General features: G+C 45.8%; 1 protein-coding gene across 1 annotated transcript in view; it reads right to left on the reverse strand.

The window, feature by feature from the left end:
• trim37 (tripartite motif containing 37) overlaps window positions 1–27862 on the reverse strand; it is a 138978-nt gene that overhangs the window by 14701 nt on the left and 96415 nt on the right. The window contains exons 18-21 of the mRNA XM_083653605.1: window positions 25305–25387; window positions 24469–24663; window positions 11632–11940; window positions 2754–2885 (exon numbers count right to left, since the gene is read on the reverse strand). Coding sequence (XP_083509731.1) covers window positions 2754–2885; window positions 11632–11940; window positions 24469–24663; window positions 25305–25387 — 719 coding nt within the window. The remainder of the gene's footprint in view (window positions 1–2753; window positions 2886–11631; window positions 11941–24468; window positions 24664–25304; window positions 25388–27862) is intronic.

Raw genomic sequence — 27862 nt, forward strand, 5'->3', positions numbered from 1 at the left:
GTGCGATTCTAGGCTTTATGCTGCGTGTTTCAAAGTGTGTTTTCCACCCAGTCTATTTTTGGAACCCCCCACCGTTGTGCGCCCGTGTGCGCCAGCGTGAAAGCGTTTTCGCCTACAGTATGAGAATGAGGCTCGTTCGTTTCTGGGTTTTCGGTTGAGAAACCCCAAGAAACGGGGTTTCTTTTGCGATTGTGGTCTTATTTATGCTGCGTGTTTCAAAGTGTGTTGCACCCATAATCTATTATGCAAATTTGCAATCCCGCACCGCCAGCAATCAGCGCGAAAGCGTTTTCGCCAATCCATTTTACAGTAGGAGAATGGTTTCATCGCGCGTTCCCCTGCAGTTTTGGCTCAACTTTTTCTAGAATGGAGAGCACTGTCGCCACTTAGTGGGTCGGTGGAATGGGTTGTACACGTTCGGTGGCTCCAATATTTTTATAGGAGACGTGGGGGGCGTTGATCAACGTCCCACCGTCAAATTATTATTATTTTTTTTTTTGACGACTCAACTCGTCATTGGCAGTCAACGTGTTAAAATGATGACAAAGGCCAGTTTCCCCATTGAAAATGCCCGCAGTCACAGTCACTTACTTGAGGGGAGAGGATGGCTTTAATCAGTAACGCGCTCTTTTTTTCCTGCCTATCTAAAGTTACGCACTTCTTCACTGGATCACTGCTACTCTGCATCAATAGGTTACTTGTTACTGTAAAAAGGGACAGTGGCAGTTAACTATCACTGATGGTTAAACATGCAATTAATCAGAAGGGTGGAGGCTGGTACGGCCGTGTTGCAGTGTAGTGTCTATGTCCGCTCGTTGTGGTTCAGGTAGCGCCGCAAGTGATAGGTGGTGGGCCGAAGGCTTCTATCTGCTTTAGTTCTTGAAATGATTGATCCTCATCTAAAGTTTGGATGCTTTTTTCATGAACTAAATACATTTCTTCTGAACACGATTCTGTTTGTTGGCAGCCTCAACTCGAACGGAGTTGAATGAAAACTTAATTTACGTTTCATACACTGATCAGGCAAACGCTAGGCAGTACTATCGTAAAAACCAATCAAATGCTGATTCTAGCATCACATGACGTGAATCAGCCAATGATATTCGCGCGAAGAGAACGTATTAAGGAAGTGAACAAACCATATGAAACACAGAACGACTGAAGCTCTAAGCTGTCAGGTAAGTCTGTTTTATACATAGATCATGTTTCATATAGCGAATATAATTCATATTCGTTTTAATAGTAATACTTATTATTTTGCTACATCTTGCTGATGCAGTCAATATTGGCAACCGGCTACAAGTTGTCTCTTGTTGGTGTTAGACTAACGTTAGCATGTTGGACGTCAGCAGGGTGGGAAAGTAACGTCAACTTTTTATAGTAAATCATTTTGTGTCTGAAATCTACTATAGTAAATCATTATTTTGTGTCTGAACATTTATTACAGAAGTTTACATCATCTGCAGATCACGAGTTACTCATGTCAATATTTTTACCCTAAAATGTTTTAGCATTGATTTGAAAAGAATTGCACAAAGAATAACAGTTGTATGTTCTCCTGTAGGATATGTGGATTGGAGAGCATTGAGAAGGACTACCGGTAGCCTACATCCCAGATCTCCAGAGCAACTTGTTTTGTCAAGCTGTGACCATCCATGAGCTGTTAGTCAGCAGAGATGTCATCACGGATTGTCACTTGAAATGTAGCACATGAAATATAGCCTAATTAGTATTTAATAATATTACTTTTTCAAATGGAAATTTTTCAGTTTGTAACAGCAAGGTGCATACCTCTGAAACACTAACATTTCTCAATGAAATGCTGTCACGAACACTAACCCAGCTTTGCAGGCCACATTATCTTTGCATACTCAAATTCATGCAAAATCCATTATTCAGTCTTACCTTGCACTGTAAATGTTACTGTTGCAAAATTGTTTAGTATGACAAACAAATTCATTGATTGTTCTTTCAAGAGTCTCTCACATTTCTGTCCTGTTATTTTGGAATAAAATAAGATGATACCGTAATTACCTAGATTTTCTGAAATCATATTAGGAGGGGTTATGCATTGCGTTTATGCTGTCAATCAAAGGCACAGATATAAATGTCCATATTTATTACCATTTATTGACGGTTTTGTCTGGTATTCATTTTGAATATGATTTATGCAGATAGACATCTTTATTTATGCAGATAGACATCAGGTGAGATCAGGTAAGATCTCAGGTAAGATTGGCACTAAGGTGCCCAATATTTACTTGGTTGATGAGATCCTTAAATTGAAAGAAAGAAATTGAGCCTGCCACTGAAAGATCCCATGAAATACCTGCTACTTTATTAACCAACCATAGTGTCCACAATTTACTTTTAGGCTCATGTGCAAAGTGCTGCTTCGAATTTTACAGTGTCTAGTAATTTAGCATTATTATTTCATAGCGTGGTGAGTAGACGAGTCTGTTGGAATGTGTATTTTTGGTGACTGATCTGGGGTATGCTGCTGTACCGTATTGACTACCATTCATTGTGCTAAGCTAACTAGCAGGAGGGGCACGTCGCTACTTTTCCATTGCATGCACAGAGAAGAGAAGGGTATCTATCTTGTCATCTTACTATCGGGAATATGGCAAATAGGCCAATCTCCCAAAAATGTTGGCGTGTTCCTTTAAGACTTTTCAAAACCTTTTTAAGAGGCCGCGGAGAGCCTGTTTTAAGAGCAGCTTGGCAGTGTCTCCTGCTGCTCTCCTACTGACCCTCTGCTCCTGCAAGGCCGAGCTCCATGGCTGCCTCTCTGCCTGTCGGCTCCTTGTCCATCTCCTCGGGGCTTCTCCTCCTCACAACCAGAGTGCTGCTACCGTCCAGTACAGGGGAAAGAGACTTCTTGGCTACAGAACAAAAAAACAACAAATAAACGCAATCACAAGTTAAAATCTCTCTCACCAGAGAAGGTGACCCATCCATTAGGGGTGGGGGGTATTTTACTTTTTTAAATCAATCTTTTGAAAAAAATCAACAACAAAAAAACAATATTTTTGTTGTCAATTTTGTTTATTGATTTAAAAAATATGAATACACATTAGGGCAAAGGCAATACTTTGTGATGAAAGCCAACCCTTTAAGCTCTCAAATGGTTTTTATTTCATGTTCCATCTGCTACAGAAGCTGAAAAATAACGGTTTAAGTGAATGTGAACAATTCTGTCAAGTTTTTCAGAAAAATCCTCAGGTTCTATTTCATCCCTGCTGACCGCCAGAGGCGGTGCTTAAGCACTGAATATTCCCCTTCGCGCATGCGCAGTTCGAGTATGTATACCAACAATGTCACCTGTGACCCCCTGGATGACCGGACAGAGGTTATATCTTCCGGTGTCATCAGGGATCATTTCCTTTTCAACTTCTCGCGCGCAGAGTGCTTTTGAAAGCATTACGAGATACTTCATATTAAACGTACATTCCGTTGCTAGTAGTTCCGCGGCCGTTGTTGGTCGGAGCAGCGAACGTTCGCCCTCCAGGAGCTGCGACGGAAATCTCTTCCTCGTATGAGAGGAGTTATTTTTTGTTCAGGTGGACGCTGCGGCGTTCTTTCGCCGGTAAGGCAGTGTTTTCCACTTCCCTCTCTGGACAAGGTGAGGTGACTTCATAATTGTTTGCAAAGCTGTATCTTCAACGATACCTACTGCTGCAGACTTGCCGGTGAGTGTTGCGTTGCGCAGCCTCCTCCCGGCATTACAAGTGTGGTTTGTTTAAAAGAGTAACGTTATCTGTTACTGATGTTTGCCGGAGGGTTGCGTTAGCGCTTCCCGGTTGTTATTAGTTATCGTTATTGTTATGTAACTTGAACGTATACAGTATTGTTAGCGGTTGCATAAAGCCGCGTTAAAAAAAGAAAAAAAAGAAAAAAGAAATAGCCTCTGCTGGTGTAGGCAGCGTACGCGCTCCCTCCCCCCAGTATATGGTCTCATTCTGTTCACTAACGTTATAGCGTCAGCGCTGTGAGTAGTGTAATATTAATTAATATATATACTAATTAATTACATTGTGTGTATATATATATACTGTGTATAAGTAAGCCTCTGCTGCCTGCTGGTATAGGCAGCGTACGCGCTCCCTCCCCCCAGCATACAGCATCTACAGTAGGGACCAGTTGCGTCCGCGCTCTGGGCTAACTGTGAAGGGTGTGCATTAGCCGGTGTGGTGGTGTTCCTAACTGGTGCCACCATGATGGATAATGCACATTATTGCACATCCTGTGAGGCTCCTCTGCAGCCAGAGGATGGCCATGATCTCTGCCCCGCGTGCCTTGGTCCTGTGCACCTGAGGGAGGCACTGTCGGACAATCCATGCATGAACTGCAGCTACATGCCTAGGGCAGTTAGGGCGGTCAGACTGGCAGAGCTGGAACACCCAATGGGCGAAGGTGACATCCCCCCATCGGGCCAAGTGTCTCCGCTCCAACGTAGGAGCTCTAAGCGTCTGGCTGAGGCCGCTGCGGTTGGACCCTCCAAGAAAAAGACGAAGTCTGACCGCAGTGGGCTGTCATCAAAGGTGGATCAGCTGTCCGCTGAGCTGGCCCAGATGAGGTCCATGTTCATGGCTCACCAGCCTGGTGGCCCTTCAGAGGAGGCTGAGGTGCCCACTCCTCAAATGCCGGCGCTTGCCCCAGAGGAGGATACACTCTCCCTGGCAGCTTCTGCGACTCACTTTCGTGATTATGGGGAAGACTCATTGGATGGGGTCTTCCGGGCCTCAGGGCCGGGCTCCCATTCCTCCGCTCACAGTTCGCTGGCTGAGACGGAGGACCACCCCATGCGTACGGTCATGCGCAGGGCGCTAGATCACCTACGCATGGATATACCGCAGCAGGCGGAATCGGCTCCCGCAAGCGCCTTCTTCAGGCGCAGGCCAGCCTCCACTGCCTTTGAGGTCCCTCACTCAGTGGACTACATGAGGGAGTTGCAGGCCTGTTGGAGGGACACTGGAGCTTGCTCCCGTCTCTCTGCTGATGGTCGAACCCTGGCAGCCATGCACGACACGGCAAGAGTTGGCCTGGATCACATGCCAGCTATGGAGCCTGCCATCGCATCCCTCATTGTTTCCCCAGATGAGGCTCTGCGAAGGGATGCTAGGTGCCCCCGACCCCAGTGTCGGATGACTGACGACCTTCTCACAAGGGCTTATGGTGCGGGAGCTCGGGCCGGTCGTATAGGCAACTCCCTGTCACACCTCATGCTCGCCCTCTCTGCTTCACTACAGGAGGGCAATGTGAATGCTGACTCCGTGGCCTTCTGTGATGCGTCACTGGAGGCGTTCGGCCTTATGTCCAGGGAAATTGGACGGATGATGTCCGTCCTGGTCCAAACTCATCGCCAAGTCTGGCTTTCACAGTCTAATTTGACTGAGGCGTCGAGGAGGACTCTCCGTAGCCTCCCAGTGGAGCCAGGAGAGATGTTCGGGTCAGCGGCACAGGAAGCGCTGGAACGAACCATCCAGGCTGGGCAGACCAGGCAGCAGCTGGCAGGTCTTCGCCGTATGCCTCCGCCCACCAGGCCCAGGGGCCGCTCGGCTGCTCCCCGAGCCCGCTTTCCACCACCAGCGCACATCAGTAGCCGTCGTGAACCTCAGCAGTACACGCAGAGGCGGGGCCGTGACTTTCGGCCCTCCAATCGGCCTCGGGCCCCGGATCCCGTCCGTCCCCCCTTCAGGGCCCCTAGGGGCCGGGGGGGCGGACATTGAGGCCGCGGGGCCGGCTGTCGGATATTTTTTCCATCAGCAGCTCAGGTACTGGGCTGCTCATGCTTCAGACCCGTGGGTGGTTGCCACCTTAACCCACGGGTACAAGCTTCAATTCCGACGCCGGCCCCCAACATCCAGCCGGGTCAAAATTACCATCATAAACGACCCGGTGAAAGCCATAGCCTTAGACCAGGAGTTGGCTGCCCTCCTGGCCAAGGGCGCCATCGAGGCTGTAGACCCTCTGTCGCACCCCAGGGGGTTCTACTCGACATACTTCCTCGTGCTGAAAAAGACTGGCGGGTTTCGTCCAGTCTTGGACCTGAGGGGACTCAACAAGTTCATGAAGGTCATGCCCTTCCATATGTTGACCACGGCAGACGTTCTGCGAACTGTAGCCCGTGGAGAGTGGTTCACATCCATAGACTTGAAAGACGCTTATTTTCATGTCCCCATTGCCCATCAACACCGGCAGTTTCTGCGCTTTGCCTATCGAGGCCACCACTGGCAGTTCAGGGTGCTGCCATTCGGGCTCTCTCTCTCCCCACGGGTGTTCACGAGATGTGTGGCAGCGGCGCTTGCACCTCTGCAGTCTCAGGGCATGAAGGTCCTTCCGTACCTAGACGACTGGCTGCTCTGCGCACCATCCCGAGCTCAAGTGGCCCAAGATACAGGGTGCCTCCTGTCCCACGTGTCCCACCTAGGACTCAAGGTAAATATGGAAAAGAGTTGTCTAGAACCATCTCAGACCACAACCTTCATTGGGTTAGCATTAAACACTGTTACTATGACAGCCTGTCCGTCCCCACACCGTGTGGACGACATCCTACGCCTTCTTCCCTTGTTCCAAAGGGGAAGACTGTTGCCCTATGTCACGTTTCTTCGGCTCTTGGGCAAACTGACATCCATCGCAGCTGTTGTTCCGCTGGGCTTGCTGTCGCTGCGCCCCCTGCAGAGGTGGCTGAACAGCTTCCGCTTGGACGCCAAGCGGCACAGACACAGAAAGGTCAGAGTGGCACAGCAGTGTCTCCTCGCCCTAGCCCCGTGGAGGGACGGGGCCTATATGGCAAGGGGGGTCCCTATGGGCTCCATCCCGTCCCGCAGGGAGACTGTCACCACAGATGCCTGCCCCGCAGGATGGGGTGCAGTGTGGCAGAGCAGGACGGCTCGCGGGCAGTGGTCTGGGGAAGACCGCGCCGGACACATCAATGTGCTGGAGCTGCGAGCAGTGCACCTAGCTCTCAAGAACTTCCTGCCATACCTGAGAGGCAGGCACGTCTTCATTCGGTCAGACAACACCTCGACCGTCTATCATATAAACCATCAGGGTGGAACCAAGTCTGCACGGCTGCTGCAAGTGGCAAGGGACCTCCTGACATGGGCGGCCCCCCGCCTGATCAGCCTACGGGCAATATATCTACCGGGAGAGCAGAACCACTTGGCAGACTTCCTCTCCCGTCAAAAGCCTCCATCAGGGGAGTGGTGCCTCAACCCAGAGGTGGTGCACACAGTCTGGAGCCGCTTCGGCAGAGCAGAGGTGGACCTCTTCGCCTCAGAGGTGTCGACTCACTGCCCTCTATGGTTCTCCTTAGCGGAGACAACCAGCCCTCTGGGCCAGGATGCACTGGCTCATCCTTGGCCAGAGGGTCTTCTATATGCCTTCCCACCGCTTCCTCTGATTCGGCTAGTACTTCAGAGAGTTCTTCAGGAGGGGCACAGGATTCTGTTGGTGGCCCCCTTCTGGCCAGGGAGGACATGGTTCCCTTTGCTGCACAGACTCTGTCGCAGCGCTCCATGGCGCCTCCCCGACAGGAGAGATCTCCTGTCCCAACTGGAAGGTCAGATCTGGCATCCCAATCCCCAACGCCTCCAGCTTTGCGTTTGGCTGCTGGAGGGCCCGAACCACTACTCAGCAGCTGTGTAGACCCTGTCAGGCATACTGTAATGAATGCAAGGGCGCCATCCACTCGTCTGCAGTACGACAACAGATGGAAGCTGTTTTACAACTGGTGTATGGGTCGGAGCGAGGACCCAGTACATTGTTCTGTGCCTACTGTCCTTGAGTTCCTGCAGTCCCTCCTGGACAAAGGCCGGTCTCCTGCTACTCTGAAGGTGTACGTAGCGGCAATATCGTGTCGACATGCCAGAGTCGACAATGGCACAGTGGGGAGCCACAGTCTGGTGTCCCTCTTCCTGAAGGGGGCTCAGAGGTTGCATCCTCCAAGAGCCCCGAGAATCCCAGCATGGGATCTTCCCCTGGTGCTGGATGCTCTATGCAGGCCTCCCTTTGAGCCCTTGGCACAGGCGGAGCTAAAGTGGGTGTCATGCAAGACTGCATTCCTCCTGGCAATTACCTCAGCAAAGCGGGTCAGTGAGCTGCACGCCCTGTCTGTCAGTGTCTCATGTCTGAGGTGGAACTCAGATGGCTCGGGGGTCACTCTGTGGCCAAACACAGCATTCCTCCCTAAGGTGCTGTCGCACTCACACCTCAACCAGCCAATACGGCTTGCACGATTTGACCCCCCACCAGGAGAGAGGGGGGACAAGCGGGAACTGCTGTGCCCAGTGCGGGCCCTAAGAGCCTATATTACAGCTACCATGTGCATTCGACAGTCAGAACAGCTCTTCCTCTGTTATGGTGGCCCTAACAAAGGTTGCGCTCTCTCCAAACAGCGTCTGTCCCACTGGATTGTGGACGCTATCAGCTATGCCTATGGGGCGAGTAACCGCCTCCTGCCATCCGGCGTGAGGGGCCATTCTACCAGGAGTGTCTCCACATCATGGGCTGCCCTGAGAGGGGTATCCCTGGGGGACATATGTGCTGCTGCCTCATGGGCGTCACCAGACACTTTCTCCAGGTTCTACCGGGTGAATGTGGCCACTCCCCATCCACTGGGCGTGGTCCTGGTGCCAGAATCCTCTGATTCTACTCATTGAGGTGGGTACTCAGGATTCCTCGTGACTTTGCTGGTATAAGTCATTCAGTGCTTAAGCACCGCCTCTGGCGGTCAGCAGGGATGAAATAGAACGAAAGTTACGTATGTAACTACGGTTCTATGAATCCCGAATGACCGCCAGAGCGCTCTGTCACTCAGAATCCTTGTGTGCTCGCGAGAAGTTTCTGTAGGAAATGATCCCTGATGACACCGGAAGATATAACCTCTGTCCGGTCATCCAGGGGGTCACAGGTGACATTGTTGGTATACATACTCGAACTGCGCATGCGCGAAGGGGAATATTCAGTGCTTAAGCACCGCCTCTGGCGGTCATTCGGGATTCATAGAACCGTAGTTACATACGTAACTTTCGTTTTAAAGGTTGTTTTCAAACACGCCATTAGGTTTTAGAATGCTTTTTATAAAACAGATCGTTCTGGACCTATATTATGTTTGGCTGAGCGGCGTTCAAAGCCGTTGTAAGATACTGTATAAATGATTTGTGACAGATTACAGATCTGTGATCTGCGACAGATCACAGTATTGCTGTGCCAAACGGCGTCTGTGTGTTGCTGCCTCTATATGCATCTGTATATGTTGCTTGGCAATCATTCTGCTCATTCTGGAAGAACGATAATTTGTTATCAATATTGCATTTTTTTTCTTCTGTGTTTATTTCATGAAAGCTATATTTATAAAAGCACAAAGCCCCAAGAGGCTGTGGTTTACAGTGATTTCTGCTTAGCGGTGGGCCAAATTACCATTAGCTGTTGTATCATCACTGCAAACCACAGCCTCTTGGTCTTCTTTCATTAGAGGGTGCTCTTAGGCCTTAACTCATTCACCGCCAATGACGTCTTTGACGTGTTATCAGCAATGGCCTTCCCCGCCAAGGACGTGTTTGACGTGTTTTTGTTTTTATTGGTGCAGCGCCTGCAGCAAACACTTGCCCAGCCTGTCACACAGACACAGGTCCCTGCCTTCAAAGGGTAGCCGACAGCACGCGATCAAACACATACCGCAGCTGTTGTTTTGAAATTGAGCAAGAGGGAAAGCAGAGAACGGGTAACGCTTCCTTGTGCAGATAGGAGAAACGCCATTGAAACGCCGAGCTGGAGTCGCCTTCCTCTGTGCCAGCCAGGAGAAAACGGGAGAAAGTAATCAAGAGATGTGTTTGATCATCGGAGGAATGAGGAAATGATCGATCAGTTTGCGAGGGCGGTGAGGACGTGTTGAATAGCCGAGGGGAAAACGGGAACGATCATAGATATGACAGGGAGACATGGACGAGGACGGTGTACCAGAACAAATCAAAATAAACACAGGAACAGCTAGGCAGCAGCGGGCAGAAGGCACTCACAGCAGCCCGCTGTCCTTCTCAAGAGCTCTTCAGTTGATTCATGAAATCGCTGGGCTGCTCGCCCTCCAGTGTTGCTCCTGGCCAATCCCAGCGCCACAGGGCGTGGTTATTGCTTATCCTATGTTGGGTTAGAAATCTAAAAGGGGGATCGTGTGTGTGTGTGTGTGTGTGTGTGTGTGTGTGTGTCTGTCTGTCTGTCTGTCTGTCGGTGTGTCTGTCTGTCTGTCTGTCTGTCTGTCTGTCTGTCTGTCTGCACACTCACACCGAGTAAACTGTATTGTTGAATGTAAAAAAAAAGCACTTCATGTGTGTATATATATATATATATATTTTTTTTTTTTGTCATTTGTGTCCTAACGAATAATATTTACATGTCTGATGTCAATACAGTTCAAAATAAAAGAATTGAGAGTGAGTTATGCCTGAGATTGTGCCCTTTTACAAAAATGCTTTTTTCTCCCTTTTCTCTTCCCAGACAGGCTTTTTTGGTGAACATGGGGTGTATAAAAAGGGTTATAAGTAGAGTACAGAACATGCTAAAAGCTAACTTTCTTTTTGGGGGTGAAAGTAGAGACTTAGATCTTCATTTCGAGGTATTGGACATCACTGTAGTCCTAGTACAGAATTTACTGTGGGTCTTGAAAGATGACCAAACATTATGGAAATACTTGGCCTGTGCCAAAAATGCCAGTCAGATATTGGCAGTGAATGAGTTAATTGGTTCAAGAGAAATTTGACGTTATTTTCCATTCTTTTTTAAACTATTCAACCAGACCTCATTCAATTCAATTGTTGTTGGAAGAATGAGATGGGGTAATAAACAGATAATGACAGGATTTTCCAAACCCCCTTGTTGCAACCTTTGACTCTAATACAGTATGTCACAATATGAAATGAAACAATAATTTGAACCTGGCTTTATCCAATGTTCAGATTTCTGTTCTGGAAGTGTATGCAAATTATCACATATTTATGCCTCATTTGCACAATTAAACATACAATTTCAGAAAACTTGTAATACAAAAAACAATAGTCTTAGTAAGCAACCAACTGGGCAAGTTTCATGGTGATATCTATTAATTAATGTCCACATTGATCTCTGCTGTTCAACCACATTTCCATACCTTGTCTATCCTGTCCGCTATGTTGTTTTTATCCTGTTTTACCTGTACTGTATGTGCGCGTCCTCCTTTTTTCCTAACAATGGTGTTTTTGTTGTGGTTGCTGTTATTTTTTATTTTATGTTTCCTGTCTAGTGCTGTTGTTTTTAACTATTGCAAGTTTTTCTTTATAGGATGCCAATCAACACCAGGCAAAGGGACTGCCAACGAAAATTAGCCTTCTGGCTAACTCGGGTATATTTACATGACTGATTGTGAAATGTTGATTAATGTACACTGTCCCTTCACAAATAAATTGAATTGAATTAAACATTTTACCCTATTCACCTGTAGTGTCTGTTTTGGTAGGATCATAGGATTCCTTCAGACTTTTCCCCTCATTTATAACATATTGAGGACACAAAATCCATTGACTTTGGTTTTGTTGCAATTAGTGAGAGGTTGAACCACATTATTACTGGACTATTTACTGTAGCAGTCCTCACCGGGGCGGTAGTGCCTGGCGCGGAATGCAGCTGCTTTCCCCTGCAGATCGAGCTCACCGGGCTTCCAGCAGGTGGACAGGTCTGGGTCAGGCTGGTGGGAGGGTCCCTCCTCGATGCTGAAGGCTCCTGATGAACCAGGTCTGGGCTCTAAAGACCCCCGGGCCTCCAGCACTTGACTCTTGACGTCGGACATCTTGCTGCGGACCTCGGCCATCTGGGCCTTGAGGCGGATCAGGACGCCAGAGTCAGGGGCTGACCGCCGCACCGTCTGAGGCCGGTGCTCCCGCTCCTTCCTGGAGTGAGGTTGGACTGGGAACAGAGAGAGCAAGAAGATGGAGAGATGGAGGGGGGGGGAAATGGAAGATAGTTGAAGCAGCAATCTCCTTCTCAGAACCTGCTCAAGAGCTCGACTCTCCGTTACTTACACTTCTCCGTTTGGATACTATACTAAGGCTTATATTTTAGGCATTTAGCGAGAATGAAATGCTTTTCCAGAGTGAGTTGCAATTAGTGAGTGGGAAGGGTTCAGTGTGGACAGCCAGCATATCATTTATGACTGTTGCAGGAATCAACTTAGGATGGCCCAGTGGTTCAGTGGCTAACGGGTTTCCTCCCACCATCAAAGAGGGTTAATACTCCTCTCAGTGCCCCTGACCAAGGCATTGGCAATCAATGTGGAGTTGGTCTGCGGCTGCCCACTGCTCCTAGTTCTAGGAAGGTTCCTAGTAGATGATGGGTCAAATGCAGAGGATGAATTTCTCCACGGGGAAAATAAAGGATATCTCAACTCAACTCAACTTTGTGACAATTTCATTACAACAGTGATTCCCAAACTGCGGTCTGTGGACCGCTCCGCCTGGTGGGCTCCCAGAGCATTGCACTTTTTTTATACAGATAACAGTTCTTACAGACCACAGTTTTTACATACTGTATACACATTAACCCTGAGGAGCAGTGGTGTAGTGGACGCTGGAGAAGTGGGTAGACTGTAATTTACGCCCCCCTCCCGGCCACTTTCATATATATATATATATATATATATATATATATATATATATATATATATATATATACCATGGTCTGGGTGAATACTCGATTCTGATTGGCTGCAAGGTGTCCATTAAAAAGTGATAATGTACAGTTGGTAAAGTCGTTCAGCCAAATGGTCTGTTCACCATTCATATCAATGCGCCATAGTTTCAACAGAGTTATCAAGAGAGCAGTTTGAGCTCTATACCCCCGTTAAGGGTTAATATGGCACTTTTCTAAGTTGAGAAAAAAATTGAGTTGGTCAAAGTAACTATTTAAATCACCCCTGTGTGCTCAGTTTATCAAAAATAACTCTTATTTACAATTTTGATTTTCGTTTCGGAGATTTCCCTCCTGACAGAAGCCGGCTCTGAGCCATTAAGTGATGCGCGCGTCCAAGCTGAGGGGGGGCGAGCTGCGCCCTGCGGGGGCGAGCCCGGACGTTTGAGCTTTATACCACCGTTAACGCTTAATATGGCACTTTTATAAGTTTAGAAAAAAATTGAGTCGGTCAAAGTAACTATTTAGATTACCCCTGAGTGCTCAGTTTATTAAAATAACGGCTATTTAGAAATCTGATTTTCGTTCTGGTCAGCTGACAGAAGCCGGGGCTCTCAGCTGTCAACTGTCAAACCCTCTGTTTACAACTTACAGCAACCAGCAGCCAGGCGCTCTGGGAGAGCGCGCGCTGCCTCTTATCACTGATACAAATCAAGTCAAAGAGGAAAAAGACGAGATCAACAAAAAGAAAACAACGAAATGGGGAGTTAACAGCAACACACTGAGATCACTTTTTAAGGGATGACGCGAGAAGCGTGAACCGGCCCCAGGCGCCAGCCGAGGACCGCTTTATATCAAACTTTTGATTGAATTATAGGCTACAATGTAGTCTCGCAGTGCCAGCTGTAGATGAGCTTGACGGTGGCTGACTACGTGAGACTACCGTAAATTCCGGACTATAAGACGCACCGGTCTATAAGCCGCGGGACCAAAATTGACTATTTTTTTCTTCTATAAGCCGCACCGGTCTATAAGCCGCGGGTGTTTTGATGTTTAATTACCATATGAAAGGGTTCGTGCACAGAGAGGAATGTCGGGAAAGCGATGGCTGTTTGGGGAAGCTCCCATTTATTAACATTTCAACAAAACAAAACAAAAGTCAGGTCACTAATCCCCAGACAAAATCACACAACAATAGGCTATATGTGCAGCAAACCTGTAACCAGAGAAGTCAAGTCACTAATCCTCGTCTTCCTCTTCTTCCTGCGTACTGAAACCACCAAAGTCCTCATCTTCAGTGTCGGAAACGAACAGGTTCAGGGTGGCTTCATCAACCACTCTCCTCTCTCCTTCATTGTCACTCAAAACCAACGAACTCCTCTTCATCACTGTCGGCATCGAACAGCCTCTGAAGCCTCTGACGGCCCTCAGCGCCAGCTGTGGCGGCGTCATTCTCTTCATCCCGCAGCAGTCCAGCGTTTTGGAACCCGTTGGTGATTGTGGATGTTTTCACACTCCTATAATATTCCGTGCTGAGACAGTTCCTCCTGCTGCACCGTCCAACGCCTCACCATTGACTCATCGATGCCCAGGTTACGCGCGGCTGCTCTGTTTCCCTCTTTTAATGCGAGATTGACTGCTTTCAACTTGAAAGCTGCCTCGTGTGAATTTCTGCGTACCTTCCCCATGGTAAGTGAGAGTGTTGCTTCTACTGCTCGTTCTCATGCTGTCGAGAACGAGCAAAGCTTTTTTTTGGTGAAAGAATCCTCCAGGGCGCTTCTTGTTAACAGTCCGAGTGAGTGGCAGGTCGAACGTCAAAGGCACTTCATCCATATTTATGATCTGCTCCGGTTCGATGGAATATTCCTTGATCTTCCTTTGTGTGAATTCGCCGAAGTTTGTGATTTTCTCCTGGTAGTCGGGGGAGGGAGTTGATGGCCGAGTGGCCGTTTGCTTACCGTAATTACCATATGTAAGTGGTCACGCACAGAGGGGATTGTCGGGATGGCTGTTTGAGGAAGCTCCCATTTACCGTATTACCGTAACATTTCAACAAAACAACATAACACAACACCACCGTTGTTTATTTTTACAGTGCACACAGTGTCCGCGGTGTGGTGAAAAGAGGGCAAGAGAGGAAATTAAAACAGAAGTGGATTTATAGTTAGAAAGAGTGCTAAAAAAGAGAGATTTTATTTGTATTTTTTTTATTTTTTTCTGAAAAAATCCATAGATAAGACGCACCGTTATATAAGCCGCAGGGGCCAAAAAACGGGAAAAAAGCCGCGGCTTATAGTCCGGAATTTACGGTAGCTACAATGTAACAATGAGATCAATTAGGCTACCAGAACCTGAACATTACTGAATTTAGTTCATTGATACACAAATTTCAAACCAACTCACTAAGTAAATTTGAACCCAAGTAGCTGCCAAAATAATGGAAGCATTCAAGTAATTGAGGGATGCATTATTATAGAAAGCAGGCTAAATTGCACCCCCCCCCCCCCTCCCCACTCAGATCGTACTCAGTAGTACGATCATATACGGATCAATATAAGTATCTGGGCCTGACGCTGGACGAGCACATGACCTTTAACTCATTCATGGCCAGTTTAGGACTGCCAATATTTAGCACAGGCCAAAGATTTTCATAATTGTTGGTCATCTTTCAAGACCCACAGTAAATTATCTATTAGCACCAGAGTGATTTGCAATACCTCAAAATGAAGATGTACGTCTCTGGGTTCACCAGGAAAAAAAAAGTGAGCTTTTAGCATGTTCTGTACTCTACTTATATCCATTTATATACACCCTGTTTTCACCCAAAAGGTCTCTCTGAGATGACAAACAGGAGAAAAGGCAATTTCTGTAAAATACACATTCTCAAGCAGAACTCGCTCTCAATTCTTTTATTTTGAACTGTATTGACATCAGACATGTAAATACTATTCGTTATGACACAAATGAAAAAATATATATATATATATCGCCGCTGTCGTTCCAGGACCTCGAATTTCCAAAACAGAAACTTTTCAGGAAGTAAAAAAAACCTGTTTGCTCTTAAACTACTGAACCAAATGTCGTCAAAGTTGGCACATGTCTTAATTATAGTTAGTTTCCCGCTGAATGTGTCATTACTTTATAAATATCTGACCTGGATAAGCTCAAATGATGTTGTTTATATTATCAGTCCGACTTGGAGCGCTTTCTCATGGCCAGTCAAGCGGGAGGCAGCCGCATCCTCATGCACGAGCCCCCAAGCTCCAGGCCGCGGGCGCGCGCGCAGGAGCAGCAGGATTGCCCCTCGCCTCTCATGGCCGATTTGGGGCTTTCGCATGGGGTGAGAAATAGTCTGACATAACGTAACGTTAACGTTACTTTATTCTCGTCAGAAAGCACTCCGATTTGCATGTTAAAACAAGTTTGCAGCCTAGGAATAACTGGAAAACATTTGATTGATATATTAACGTCAGAGGAAGCCAGGATGAGTCAAAATGATATGAGAAATACACAGCGCGTCTGCCGTGTGTCTTTTCCGGGTTTAGTGTCCTGCGTGGGGGGGTACACACGGAGGTAGGGGGGGGATTTCGAGGTTTGACTGACAGATTGAGGGCGAATGGCGTTACGAGATTTACTCACAAGCTCGTTTTAATGCTTTTCCATTGGTTGCATTTGTTAAAAACCACACAGAGACGTGAAGGGTGACCAATGGCACTGATTCATGACAAAAAGTAAGAAAGTGAAAAAAGTGACATTCGAGGTCCTGGCCCGACACCGACGATATATATATATATATATATATATACACATGAAGTGCTTTTTTTTTACATTCAACAATACAGCAGTGTGAGTGAGTGTGCAGACAGACACACAGACAGACAGACAGACAGACAGACACACCGACAGACAGACAGACAGACAGACAGACAGACAGACACACACACACACACACGATCCCCCTTCGTTGGGTGATTTCTAACCCCACATAGGATAAGCAATAACCACGCCCTGTGGCGCCGGGATTGGCCAGGAGCAACACTGGAGGGCACGCAGCCCAGCGATTTCATGAACCAACTGAATAGCTCTTGAGAACAGACAGCGGGCTGCTGTGACTGCCGCTTCTGGCTTGTTAGCTGTTCGTGTGTTTATTTTGTTTTGTTCTGGTCCACCCGTCCTCGTCCATGTCTCCCTGTATCCTCCCTGCTATTTGATCGTTCCCGTTTTCCCCTCGGCTATTCAACACGTCCTCACCGCCCTCTGATCGATCATTTCCTCATTCCTCCGATGATCAAACGCATCTCTGGATTACTTTCTCCCGTTTTCTCCGGCTGGCACACAGGAAAGCGACCAGCTCCTGCAGCGCGCGAGGGGCGTTTCAATGGCGTTTCTCCTGTCTGCACATAGTGCACAAGGAAGCGTTTATCCGTTTTCTGCTTTTCCTCTTGCTCAATTTCAAAACAACAGCTGCGGTATGTGTTTGTTCACGTGTTGTCTTAGATGCTAGGGACCTGATACTATGTCACAGGCTGAGGAAGTGTTTGAACTACGCCCTGCAGTAATAAAAACAAAAACACGTCAAACACGTCTTTGGCGTGGATGGCTATTTCTGATAACACGTCAAAGACGTCTTTGGCGGTGAATGAGTTAAAGAGGGAGTCAATGTCTTAGCTCAATCGGCAGGTAGAGCATTGGCCTCTGTATTGAACAAAGTTAAACACTGTGGTAACCTGGTGTTTCAGACTTACACACAACTGTATAACTCCTGCATCTGCCCTGTGTCGGATTATGCTTCTGGTGTTTGGGGCTTCCTTTATCATCTAAGCCAGGGGTGGGCAACTGTTTTTCATGGGGGGCCACATGAGAAACCCAGATTGTTGCCGGGGGCCGAACAAATATTGTCACGCCGTAACCCATGGATGGGCAACTTTGATGATAGAGAGGGCCACAAAAAAATGTCCTCGCTACCAGTTTTTGCTGAGGGCTGAACGGCGCCAGCGCGAAACATTTTGGGCATTTGAAGCCAGGTTTAGAGGAATAACTCATTTTAAATTAACAGTTGTGATGTCATTATTCAGTCTTAACCACCAATATTTGATCCTTTTCTCACTCACTCCTATTTCACCACCCGCTCTCCCTCTTCAGTGCTTGAAATTAACTTTTTTGACCACCTGCTCAAAGCCTGTGTTGAGGGTCACACAAGAACAAAAATGCACTCTTGAAGCTAAATAAATCCAAAACCAACAAGTTAATTATTTAAATTTCTACTTCAATGTAGAACAGTCATTTCTTACACATGAGATTACTTTTAGCCTTTTAGTCATAAATATTATTGAAATATATTCCATATTCCAGACTGAAATGCTATAACAGAAGAGTATTGGCCAGAATGACATGAACATTTGGACACTTATTCAGCGGGTATCTTGCATGTTGCGTTCAGGTGCACTGTAAAAAAAAAAAAAAAAATTTTTTTTTTTTTTTTGCAATTCCATCGCGGGCCACACAGGGGGCGCCCGCGGGCCGCATACGGCCCGCGGGCCGTATGTTGCCCATGTATGATCTAAGCTGTAACACTGTGCATAAAAGAGACATACGCTATTTTCTTGGAGTTCATAAACTCACTCCAGTTTTGGCCATTAGTGGTGATATGGGTTGGGAACGAACCCCCAAGCATTAGACACAAAGGTCAAATACTGAGACTCTGGAATATATTGGTGAGAATGTCTGATCAGAGACTCACTAAAAAGATATTCCATTGGGACACCGCCCATGGACACCCCTGGGCAAATTAAGTGAAATCCCTTCTTGTTCTGAACGATGTATCATTTATCTTTCATAACAGGTTACTTTGTGACACCTGAAAGTATATGAGTGATATGTTTACTCGGTATAAAGAAAAATGGTCTGTTGACCTATGGAGTAAACCAAAACTAAGAGCCTTATAAAGGACACTTACTGTGTTGAACCATATGTGAAGTTTGATTTGAACAGATGACAAAGATCTCTGTGTGCTTCTGTCAAAGATCTGTATCAATCTGATGTTTTCTCTAGCTTTCAGAACTTTCGGTACTTTCAGGTGAGACATTTTGTTCAGGCCCGGTTCCCATCTTTTCCACAGGTACCTCCCAGGCTACCTTGGGACAGATGTCTGGAAATCCTGCCTAATCAAAGGCGTATAATTTCACAAATGTACGATCACCTCATGTCATTAGATACTCATACTCTTTTGAAAAGTAAATTAGCCTGGGAAGCCGAGTTAGGGTCGGAACTTACAGATGAGTTTTGGGATGCAGCTGTTGATAGGATACATTCATCAACATCATGTGCACGCCTCGGGCTTATACAATTTAAGGTCCTGCACCGTACCCACTTTAGCAAGGCCAGGCTGGCCGAGATATACCCCAATGTTGACAACAGATGTGAACGCTGCAACAACACTCCTGCAGACTTGTCTCATATGTTTTATTTCTGTCCCAAACTAAGTAATTTTTGGACCTCTGTTTTTAGAACCATGTCAGACATTTTAGGAAAGGATTTGCAACCCTGTACCTTCATCTCACTATTTGGAGCTCCAGAAGACCACACTACTCTAACCGTTAAACAAGCTGATATTGTGGCCTATGCATCACTATTGGCTCGTCTCAGAATACTGTTAGATTGGAAGTCCCCTAAGCCTCCATCATCCACTATTTGGCTTAGAGACCTTGTCTTTTTTCTTAAGCTTGAAAACATTAAATTCACTCTCAGGGGCTCCGTAGACCGTTTCTATAAGAAATGGCAATGCCTGATAGACTACTTTATTGACCTTCAAACACTCCCCCCGGAATGAGAACATAACTTAGTGCTAGGATTTTCTTAGTATTATTATGGCTAAGTCTTTCCCCCTTTTATTTTATTTGTATTTATTTTCTTATCCTTTACTATGGTGTGTATATATGTATGCATACATTTTGCTGTTGTGATTTATTGATGTGCTTTACTTTGCTGTTCGGAATCAGAATTGAATGTACACTCGCTGAACCTGTATAAATCAGGGCTTTTCAAGGTAGGGGTGGGAGGGAATGGGGGGGAGGAGGGAAGGGGCATCTGCTGTCAAAAAAGAAAATCTGAAGGAAAGAATTAATGTTGACTGTTCATGTTTGCCATGTCTGTCCTTCAATAAAAATCATTGAAAAAAAAAAAAAAAGGTCTCTGTGTGCTCAGTTACGATCGGGAACTCTTCCCTTAGCACTAGACACTGGCAGGTTTAATGCTACCCCTGAAGATGATAGACTCTGTTTACTTTGTGAGTTACACAAAATCGAAAATGAGATTCACTTCCTATTTTACTGCTTATGATGACGCAAGGGACGTACTCTTTAATAAAATGTCCTCTATTTATGGTGACTTGACTTCTTTGAGTTGGACGACTATGAGAAACTCAAGCTCTGTTTCAAAAAAAGAATCTTCCTCACTGCTAATTGTATATATCAAGCATGGGAGCAGGACAGAACCTCTTATTTAGAATCTGATGTGTGTACAGTATGTTTTATATTCCTGTCCTCCCCATTACTGTTGTGTGACTTGAACTTTGAATGTTTTATTTTTAATTTAAATGCTGTAAATGTGTGATGCTTTTATTGTGTATGTGTCTTGTAAACCCATGGGGGTTGGGCACCTTGAGTGCATGACACGTAAATCAATCAATCAACCCACCCAAAGGTATCGCAAATCCTTTTTTTTTTTCAGATTTTTTATCCCATTTTTATCCCCCATTAGTGCTAGTTTAATTCCTGGTTGCTGCTCCACCCACTGCCGATCTGGGGAGAGCCGAAACTGGCTCCATGCTTCCTCCGAGACATGAGCAGTTAGCCAGCCGCTTCTTTTCACCTGACAGAGGAAGCTTCACCGGTAGGACATAGCACGTGGGAGGTTCACGCTATTCCAACCAGTTCCCCTCGCTCTGAACAGGCGCCCTTAACGACCAGAGGAGGAACCACATTAGCAACCAGGATATTGCATGTTTTGGTGAAGGGGTTCCTATATGAAGGAAACCCCCGGGAGGCACGGGCGAACATGCAAACTCCACACAGAATGGCCCTTTTGATGACCCCACCCGGGCGGTGGGCACTCGAGGACATGCGGACGGGCACGCATTCCTTCAGTGTTCACAGCGTCCCAGGTGGGAATCGAACCTAGGACCTTCGAGCTGTGAGGCGACCGTGCTTACCACTGCACCACCGTACCCCAGGTATCGCAAATCGTAATAGAATTTTCAGAAAGTCGGCAAAAGAAAATGCGAAATAATGCGCGTTTCCACCTGCTGCTATTATGCGAATTATAGAGCTGTCAATCACCTCGTGTTTCAGGCTGTCGGAGCTGCTGATCAGCTGCTAGACCCTGTAACAGTCACAAATGCCTTGATCCTCTGTTTTGGGAACATTGTTTGGTTGCAATAACATATTGGTCCACTGCGTGGCGCTCCTTGTTTTGTAGTGGCTTTACGGCAACAAGTTATTTTACGTTACTCTTCTTCTCAAGTCTGCCTCCATGCAGTCTATAAGCAAGTCTTCTCTTCAGTGCCAACTTGGTGTGTGTAAAACTATAGCCTATCGATCTACATGTGTGTGTGAGAGATTAGTGCCGTAGAGACCAGGCTTACAATGTGGTCAACAAGTGGTAAATAAACAGTGTGTGTGAAATCCCACAACTGCCGTGGCTTTGAGTCTGTCATGTTAGCTGGCTATCCAGGAGGCTAATAACAGAAGCTACACAACACCACCAAACCTGTTACAACCCGATACAGCTCTATTAAACACATCTAACGTTATTCATTTAAAGTTTCCTGATGATCTACAAGTAGACAAAGGTACCATAACGCAATTTCTGGATTACCAGGTTTGGTCTGGATTACTCAGGAAGCATAACATTATAATCCACGGAGCAGATTGTAAGTGAATACAATTTCATTCGTGATCACCATGTGGTCTCAAACATCAAGTGCTTTCGTAGGCTATACAGGTTACTTACCTTTTTCTTCCATAAAAGCAAATATTATTCCCATGTTGCGAAGTGAACTAGGTGACGAGAGGCGCACTGTGCATGTTGTGCAGAAAATAAATCTGCGAATAAGCCTACACATCACACACACAAAATCGCTTATCCCTTGTACCCTCCTTATATTTTTTGCCTGTTACACTTCCTCGTCCAGCAGCTGGATATTGATAATCAATTATATTCATAATAATTATTATAATTATTATTATGATTTTTATATTGATTCTTATCCATTGGTAACTTCATCCCTCATACCTCATATCAACATTTCATGCTTACTCTGAATTTTAACCCCTCAAATGCCAGTTTACTGTACTTACTGTACAATCAAATTTACAGTAGAAAAGACAAAATATGATTTTTTTGCTTTCCCATCAATGCCACCTGGATATCCCCCTGTGGGATTATTTTAGCCTGTGATTTCTCACATTTTTAGCGGAGGAATTATTTTCTTACTTATTTCATCTTTTGAGAATTGCAATCCTTATTATCCATCCATATTTTTTGCCTATCTGGCTGCTTGCCAGATATTGATCGATAAACGACGATACGCGCCGGTTCTGTGACACGGAAGTCCACAGGATGTATCTGGAGGACGACCCGGATGTTGTTCATGAGCGATCTTTGCCATCCGGGTGACTGGCCTGTGGTGACTCTGCTCTCAGAGAAGCACGGAGACGCAGAGAGAGGCGGACAACCAGACAGACCTCCGCACCGAGGCGTCCAGCACCATTAGCCGAGAAAGAGCCTCGTTTCACGGCTTTGGATTTACTGTGCATCGGTGCTTTGAGCGCACCTCAAACCGGGAGCGATAGAAAGCTCCTACAACCACAAAACACGACGATGTTAGAGATCTATGGTCAATTTTCGACGGCGATTCCAGAAATGCTATCGGCGAGTCGCTACGACGAACGAGCGCGGAGATACGGACGTATTGTCAATGAAGGTGAGTTTCATAAAAAATCATGAAACTGCTAATTTTCGACTGCCAGCTAATTTTCACAAAAAACATAAGATAGCTTCATTGATCCATCAATCTTGGTCTAAAGGCTTCAAATCAGTAGTTTGCACTGGAAAATCCGGCTTCTCAGGTCATGTGACATGTTGCTAGGACGACCACTGTACTGTGTATTTAATGTTAAACTGCATGCAATTGGCTGCTATGCCAGCACTGATCAAATACAGGGGTGGGGCCAAACACAATAGAAGCTACAAATTTGATGTATTGACTCTAGCTGAGAGGTGTAAGATCAGAAAAATAATTATTTTTGGGGAAAGTACGTGGGAGTCAAATTTTTTTTTTTTTTTTTTTTCTAAATTAACATTGAAATCAATGGGAAAAATATGCAATGGATTTTGAATGGTTGTAACTCCACCAAATGTTCAACCAACTCCAAGGTTAGATATTAAGGTCAAATTTAAAGGTGTTTGGTCCAGGATGCCCGCTGAAAAAAATAAAATAGATTAATTTTGTAAAAATTTCCTGGAGGTCTCAAAAAAGTGGTTTTAATGGTTTTAATACGCCGGCTGCTGGATCCGAGGGGGGTTAACGTGATTATAGCACTTACTTTTTGCCAGGAACACTTTTTTAGGGTGGCGGAAGGGTGAATTACCATGATAAATCAAAAAAACATGATGGGGAAAGTTTCAGCCCTGAACTCCCAAAACTTTTTTTTCCACAGAAAACCCCCCCCACAAAATACACCTTACGATCCAGCTGCTGGACGAGGGGGGTACAAGGTTAATAGATGGAGATGTGTGAAAATTTAATTCTAGCCTATTTCAATATCAAAATTGTGCTGGTGACGGGCAGACACAGGCTTTCATCTTGCTGCTTGCTGTCTCTCCAACTTGCAATGTGCAAAATCCATGCTGCGTAATATGAACAATATAACTCCTCTGCTATATTCTCAATTCTTAATCGATTTATTATAGCCTAGCCTAATTTTCAGATTGCGGCTGTTAAATTCAGCTGTGTCAACCACGCTTATATAACCAGCAGATCAAAGGCGACGATGCGCACTGCATGCCAAGCGCATGGCTTGTTGAGATGAGTATATGGCCGCTTGCCAACAATCCTTTCTCAGAGGATCATACTGTTAATACTATATGTCAACAGAGATGAAAATAAAGCGTCAGAATATTTGGAATAAAATCAGAACAAATTTAACTTTTTAGGTTCGCGTTTGAACAAGCTTACGTTAACCACAGACCTTATTTTAAGCATCGCCCCAAAAACCCATTCAAAAATCCCATAGGCAGAAACAGTGAAGAACCCGGAAGTCCGGGACTTCCGCGTTGCGACTACAAAAATACGTCATCCCTGCGGTACTCTATTCCCTCCAGTTCCCTTCCACCCCGACCAGGCGCCCTGACCGACCAGAGGAGGCACTAGTGCAGCGACCAGGACACATAGCCCCAATCCGCTTCCCACTCCCAGACACAGCCAATCATGCCTGTATGGACGCCAGACCAAGCCGGAGGTAAGACGGGGGTGCGAACCTGCAACGCTCGTGTTGGTAGGCAGGGAATCTAGCGCTACACTACCTGGACACTCAACCACTTTTATGAATTTTTAAGCGTTTTCTAAAAATCGCAATTTGTAAAAGTCACATTTATGCTTCAAAAGGGGGAAATGGGGGGGGAGGGGGGGGCAGCTTTATGATGTGTATGTACAGTATATATATCCACGAACTGCTCTTATTAAGAGAATATGAATGCCAGAATATGAATATCCCTTCTCAATGCTACATATCAGGTGTGTTTGCAGACCTTGGCTGTGCAGCAGAGATACAGGAGGCCTAGGCTGAAGGCCCCATAGAGATTCTGCACTGCTACGCTCCTTCAAGTCCAGTAGCTGGATCAGGATGACCGGGTCAATCTCCAGGAGGCTGCTGCTGCCCGGGCCCACAGCACTACGGCCAGCTGCTGCTCGATGTAAGGAGCACACACTGGGGTTGGAGCCCCCTGGGGGATCAGACAGAAAAGACCCTTCATAGTTCACAGTTCTGCTACATGGCAAGTCCAGTGGATGTGCTTCACTGCACTCACTATTTGACTTTTGCCAACAATTATCAATCAAATAATCCATTGCAAATGGAGGATTTTTTTATACTTTGTTTTTTTAAACAATTCCCCCATTACTATAACCATTTTAAGGGTATCTTCAAGTATCAGAAAGTCAGATTTTATAGCTTTTAATGCTACCTGAAATTGACCAGCCTAATTCTGATTGAACATAGGTAATGAAAGTTGAGACCAAAAAAAGTCTAAATACTGTACTGTTTAAGGCTGTCAAATGAAGATAGCAATTTATACACATTGGCCGGTCACAAAAGAAAATAAAAAAGCATATTGTATATTTAAAATTAAGCTGGGGAAAAAATGTAAGGAACTGTCTTCTATACAATCTTATCTGATTAAAAAATAAAACAAATAGTACAGACACTGCTTTCTGAACCAAATGCTTTCAGGAATCAAACAAATTCTAACAAGGCCTATCGGGTCAGGATTCTGCAATGACACTCAAGACGTTAAAGCAGCTACCAGTAGCAGAATTGGAAACTTGATGAATGTGGCGATTCAGTATGGATTATTTTGACCCATACCTATGGCTCCAGCCATATCGTCAGGAAGCTCTCCCTCTTCTGGCTCCAGGTTCCCACTGAACTCCACATCATTCTCTCCTGACCTGTACAAATAAACACAAACACCAATAGGGCTTAGCATTGTTGGAAATGTTTCAATATTGTTTGTGATTTTTACATAGTTGTACTTGGTTGTATTTTTCTCCACCAGGACTTAAAAGCCTCTGCTTCTGTGGAGATCTTCAGGGGGCAGCTGAAGACCCACCTTTTCAGACAGGCGTTTGGACTTTTGTAGAATGAACTGCTGTTTTTTTGTACTCAGAACTTTTTAGTCCGCATGTTGTGTATTATCATTATGTCCCTTTTCTGTATTTTATATTTTGCTTTTAAATCACTGTGAAGCACTCTGTGCACCAGTGCTGAGAAGGGTGCAAATAAAGTTTTACTTACTTACTTTTCTGCATTTTTACATTATATTGCAGGGATGGGCAACTTTGATGATAGAGAGGGCCACAAAAACATGTCCTCGCTACCAGAGGGCGAGGGCTGGGGGCTGAACTGCGCTGGCGTGAAAAATTTGGGGCATTTGAAGCCAGGTTTAGAGGAATAACTCATTTTAAATGAACAATTGTGATGTCATTATTCAGTCTTAACCACCGATATTTGATCCTTTTCTCACTCCTATGTCACCACCACCTGCTCTCCCTGCAAGGCTTGAAATTAACTTTTTTGACCACCTGCCCAATATGGCTGCTAGATTTTAAAGTTACCAGCCAATTAGAATTTCCACTAGCCAAAATGTTTTTCTTTAAATGAACCAGAATATGAGTGGGTTAATTTAAGCATAAGTATCAGTAAGTGGCCCGGGATTCTAAAAAGCCTGTGTTGAGGGTCACACGAACAAAAATGCACTCTTGAAGCTAAATAAATCCAAAACCAATGAGTTAATTATTTAAATTTTTACTTCATTGTAGAACAGTCATTTCTTACACATGAGATTACTTTTAGCCTTTTAGTCATAAAGATTATTGAAATATATTCCATATTCCAGACTGAAATGTTATAACAGAAGTGGAGAATTGGCCAGAATGACATGAACATTGGGACACCTATTCAGCGGGTATCTTGCATGTTGCGGTTCAGGTGCACTGTAAAAATAATAATAATAATAATTATGCAATTCCAGCGTGGGCCACAAAGGGGGCGCTATGTGGCGGCCCGCGGCCGCCAGTTACCCACCCCTGTTGTATAGACCCTTCTCACGGGGCCATTTTGGGTCGAAAAGGCAGGGTAAACACAGGTGCAAGCAAAACACTAATGAGGCTTTCCAAATTCCAATCATGGAAGTTTGAAACCCTCATTAGTGTTTTGCTTGCACCTGTGTTTACCCCGCCTTTTCGACCCAAAATGGCCCCCGTGAGAAGGGTCTATTGTCTTTGTATGTGAAGCACATTGTGCCTTGTGTATGACGTGCTATAGAAATAAAGTTTGACTTGACTAAGTTCAAAAAGTATAAAAATAAATACCTTTTCATTACATTAACATAGCATTTAAAATTTAAAAGGTTGATGTAGTGCCCCTATTGGCAAAACTAGGCATCTCGTGCGCTCGATTCCAAGGCTCGGCTTCTTTCTCTCTTTGAAAATCGCGATCAGCGGCTCTCTCTTGCTCTCTCTCAGCCCGGTCCTTGTCTTCTTTCTCACTCAGAGCGGCTCTCTCTTGCTCTCTCTCAGGCCCGGTCCTTGTCTTCTTTCTCACTCAGAGCGGCTCTCTCTTGCTCTCTCTCAGGCCCGGTCCTTGTCTTCTTTCTCACTCAGAGCGGCTCTCTCTTGCTCTCTCTCAGGCCCGGTCCTTGTCTTCTTTCTCACTCAGAGCGGCTCTCTCTTGCTCTCTCTCAGGCCCGGTCCTTGTCTTCTTTCTCACTCAGAGCGGCTCTCTCTTGCTCTCTCTCAGGCCCGGTCCTTGTCTTCTTTCTCACTCAGAGCGGCTCTCTCTTGCTCTCTCTCAGGCCCGGTCCTTGTCTTCTTTCTCACTCAGAGCGGCTCTCTCTTGCTCTCTCTCAGGCCCGGTCCTTGTCTTCTTTCTCACTCAGAGCGGCTCTCTCTTGCTCTCTCTCAGGCCCGGTCCTTGTCTTCTTTCTCACTCAGAGCGGCTCTCTCTTGCTCTCTCTCAGGCCCGGTCCTTGTCTTCTTTCTCACTCAGAGCGGCTCTCTCTTGCTCTCTCTCAGGCCCGGTCCTTGTCTTCTTTCTCACTCAGAGCGGCTCTCTCTTGCTCTCTCTCAGCCCGGCCACTCTTTTCTTTTGTCAATAAGAGCGGCTCTCTCTCGCTCTTCCTTTTCAACCAGAGCAATGCGCTCTCTCTCTTTCTTCATATCATCCCAGTAATCCTGCAACCCTAATTCAGCTGTTATTAGAATTTGTATTTCCTTCTTACTCATCCTCGACTCCAGAGAAACTTCCTCCTCGCCAGCCAGCGTTTTCAACTGCTCTAGTTTCAACCTACTGAACTGTTCCTTTGTCATGTGACGTACGTCCTCCATGTTGGCTGCTAATTCACTCCACAATCTACAGTGATGTCA

This window comes from Poromitra crassiceps, assembly GCF_964638095.1.
Source record: "Poromitra crassiceps genome assembly, chromosome: 1".
NCBI lineage: Eukaryota > Metazoa > Chordata > Actinopteri > Beryciformes > Melamphaidae > Poromitra > Poromitra crassiceps.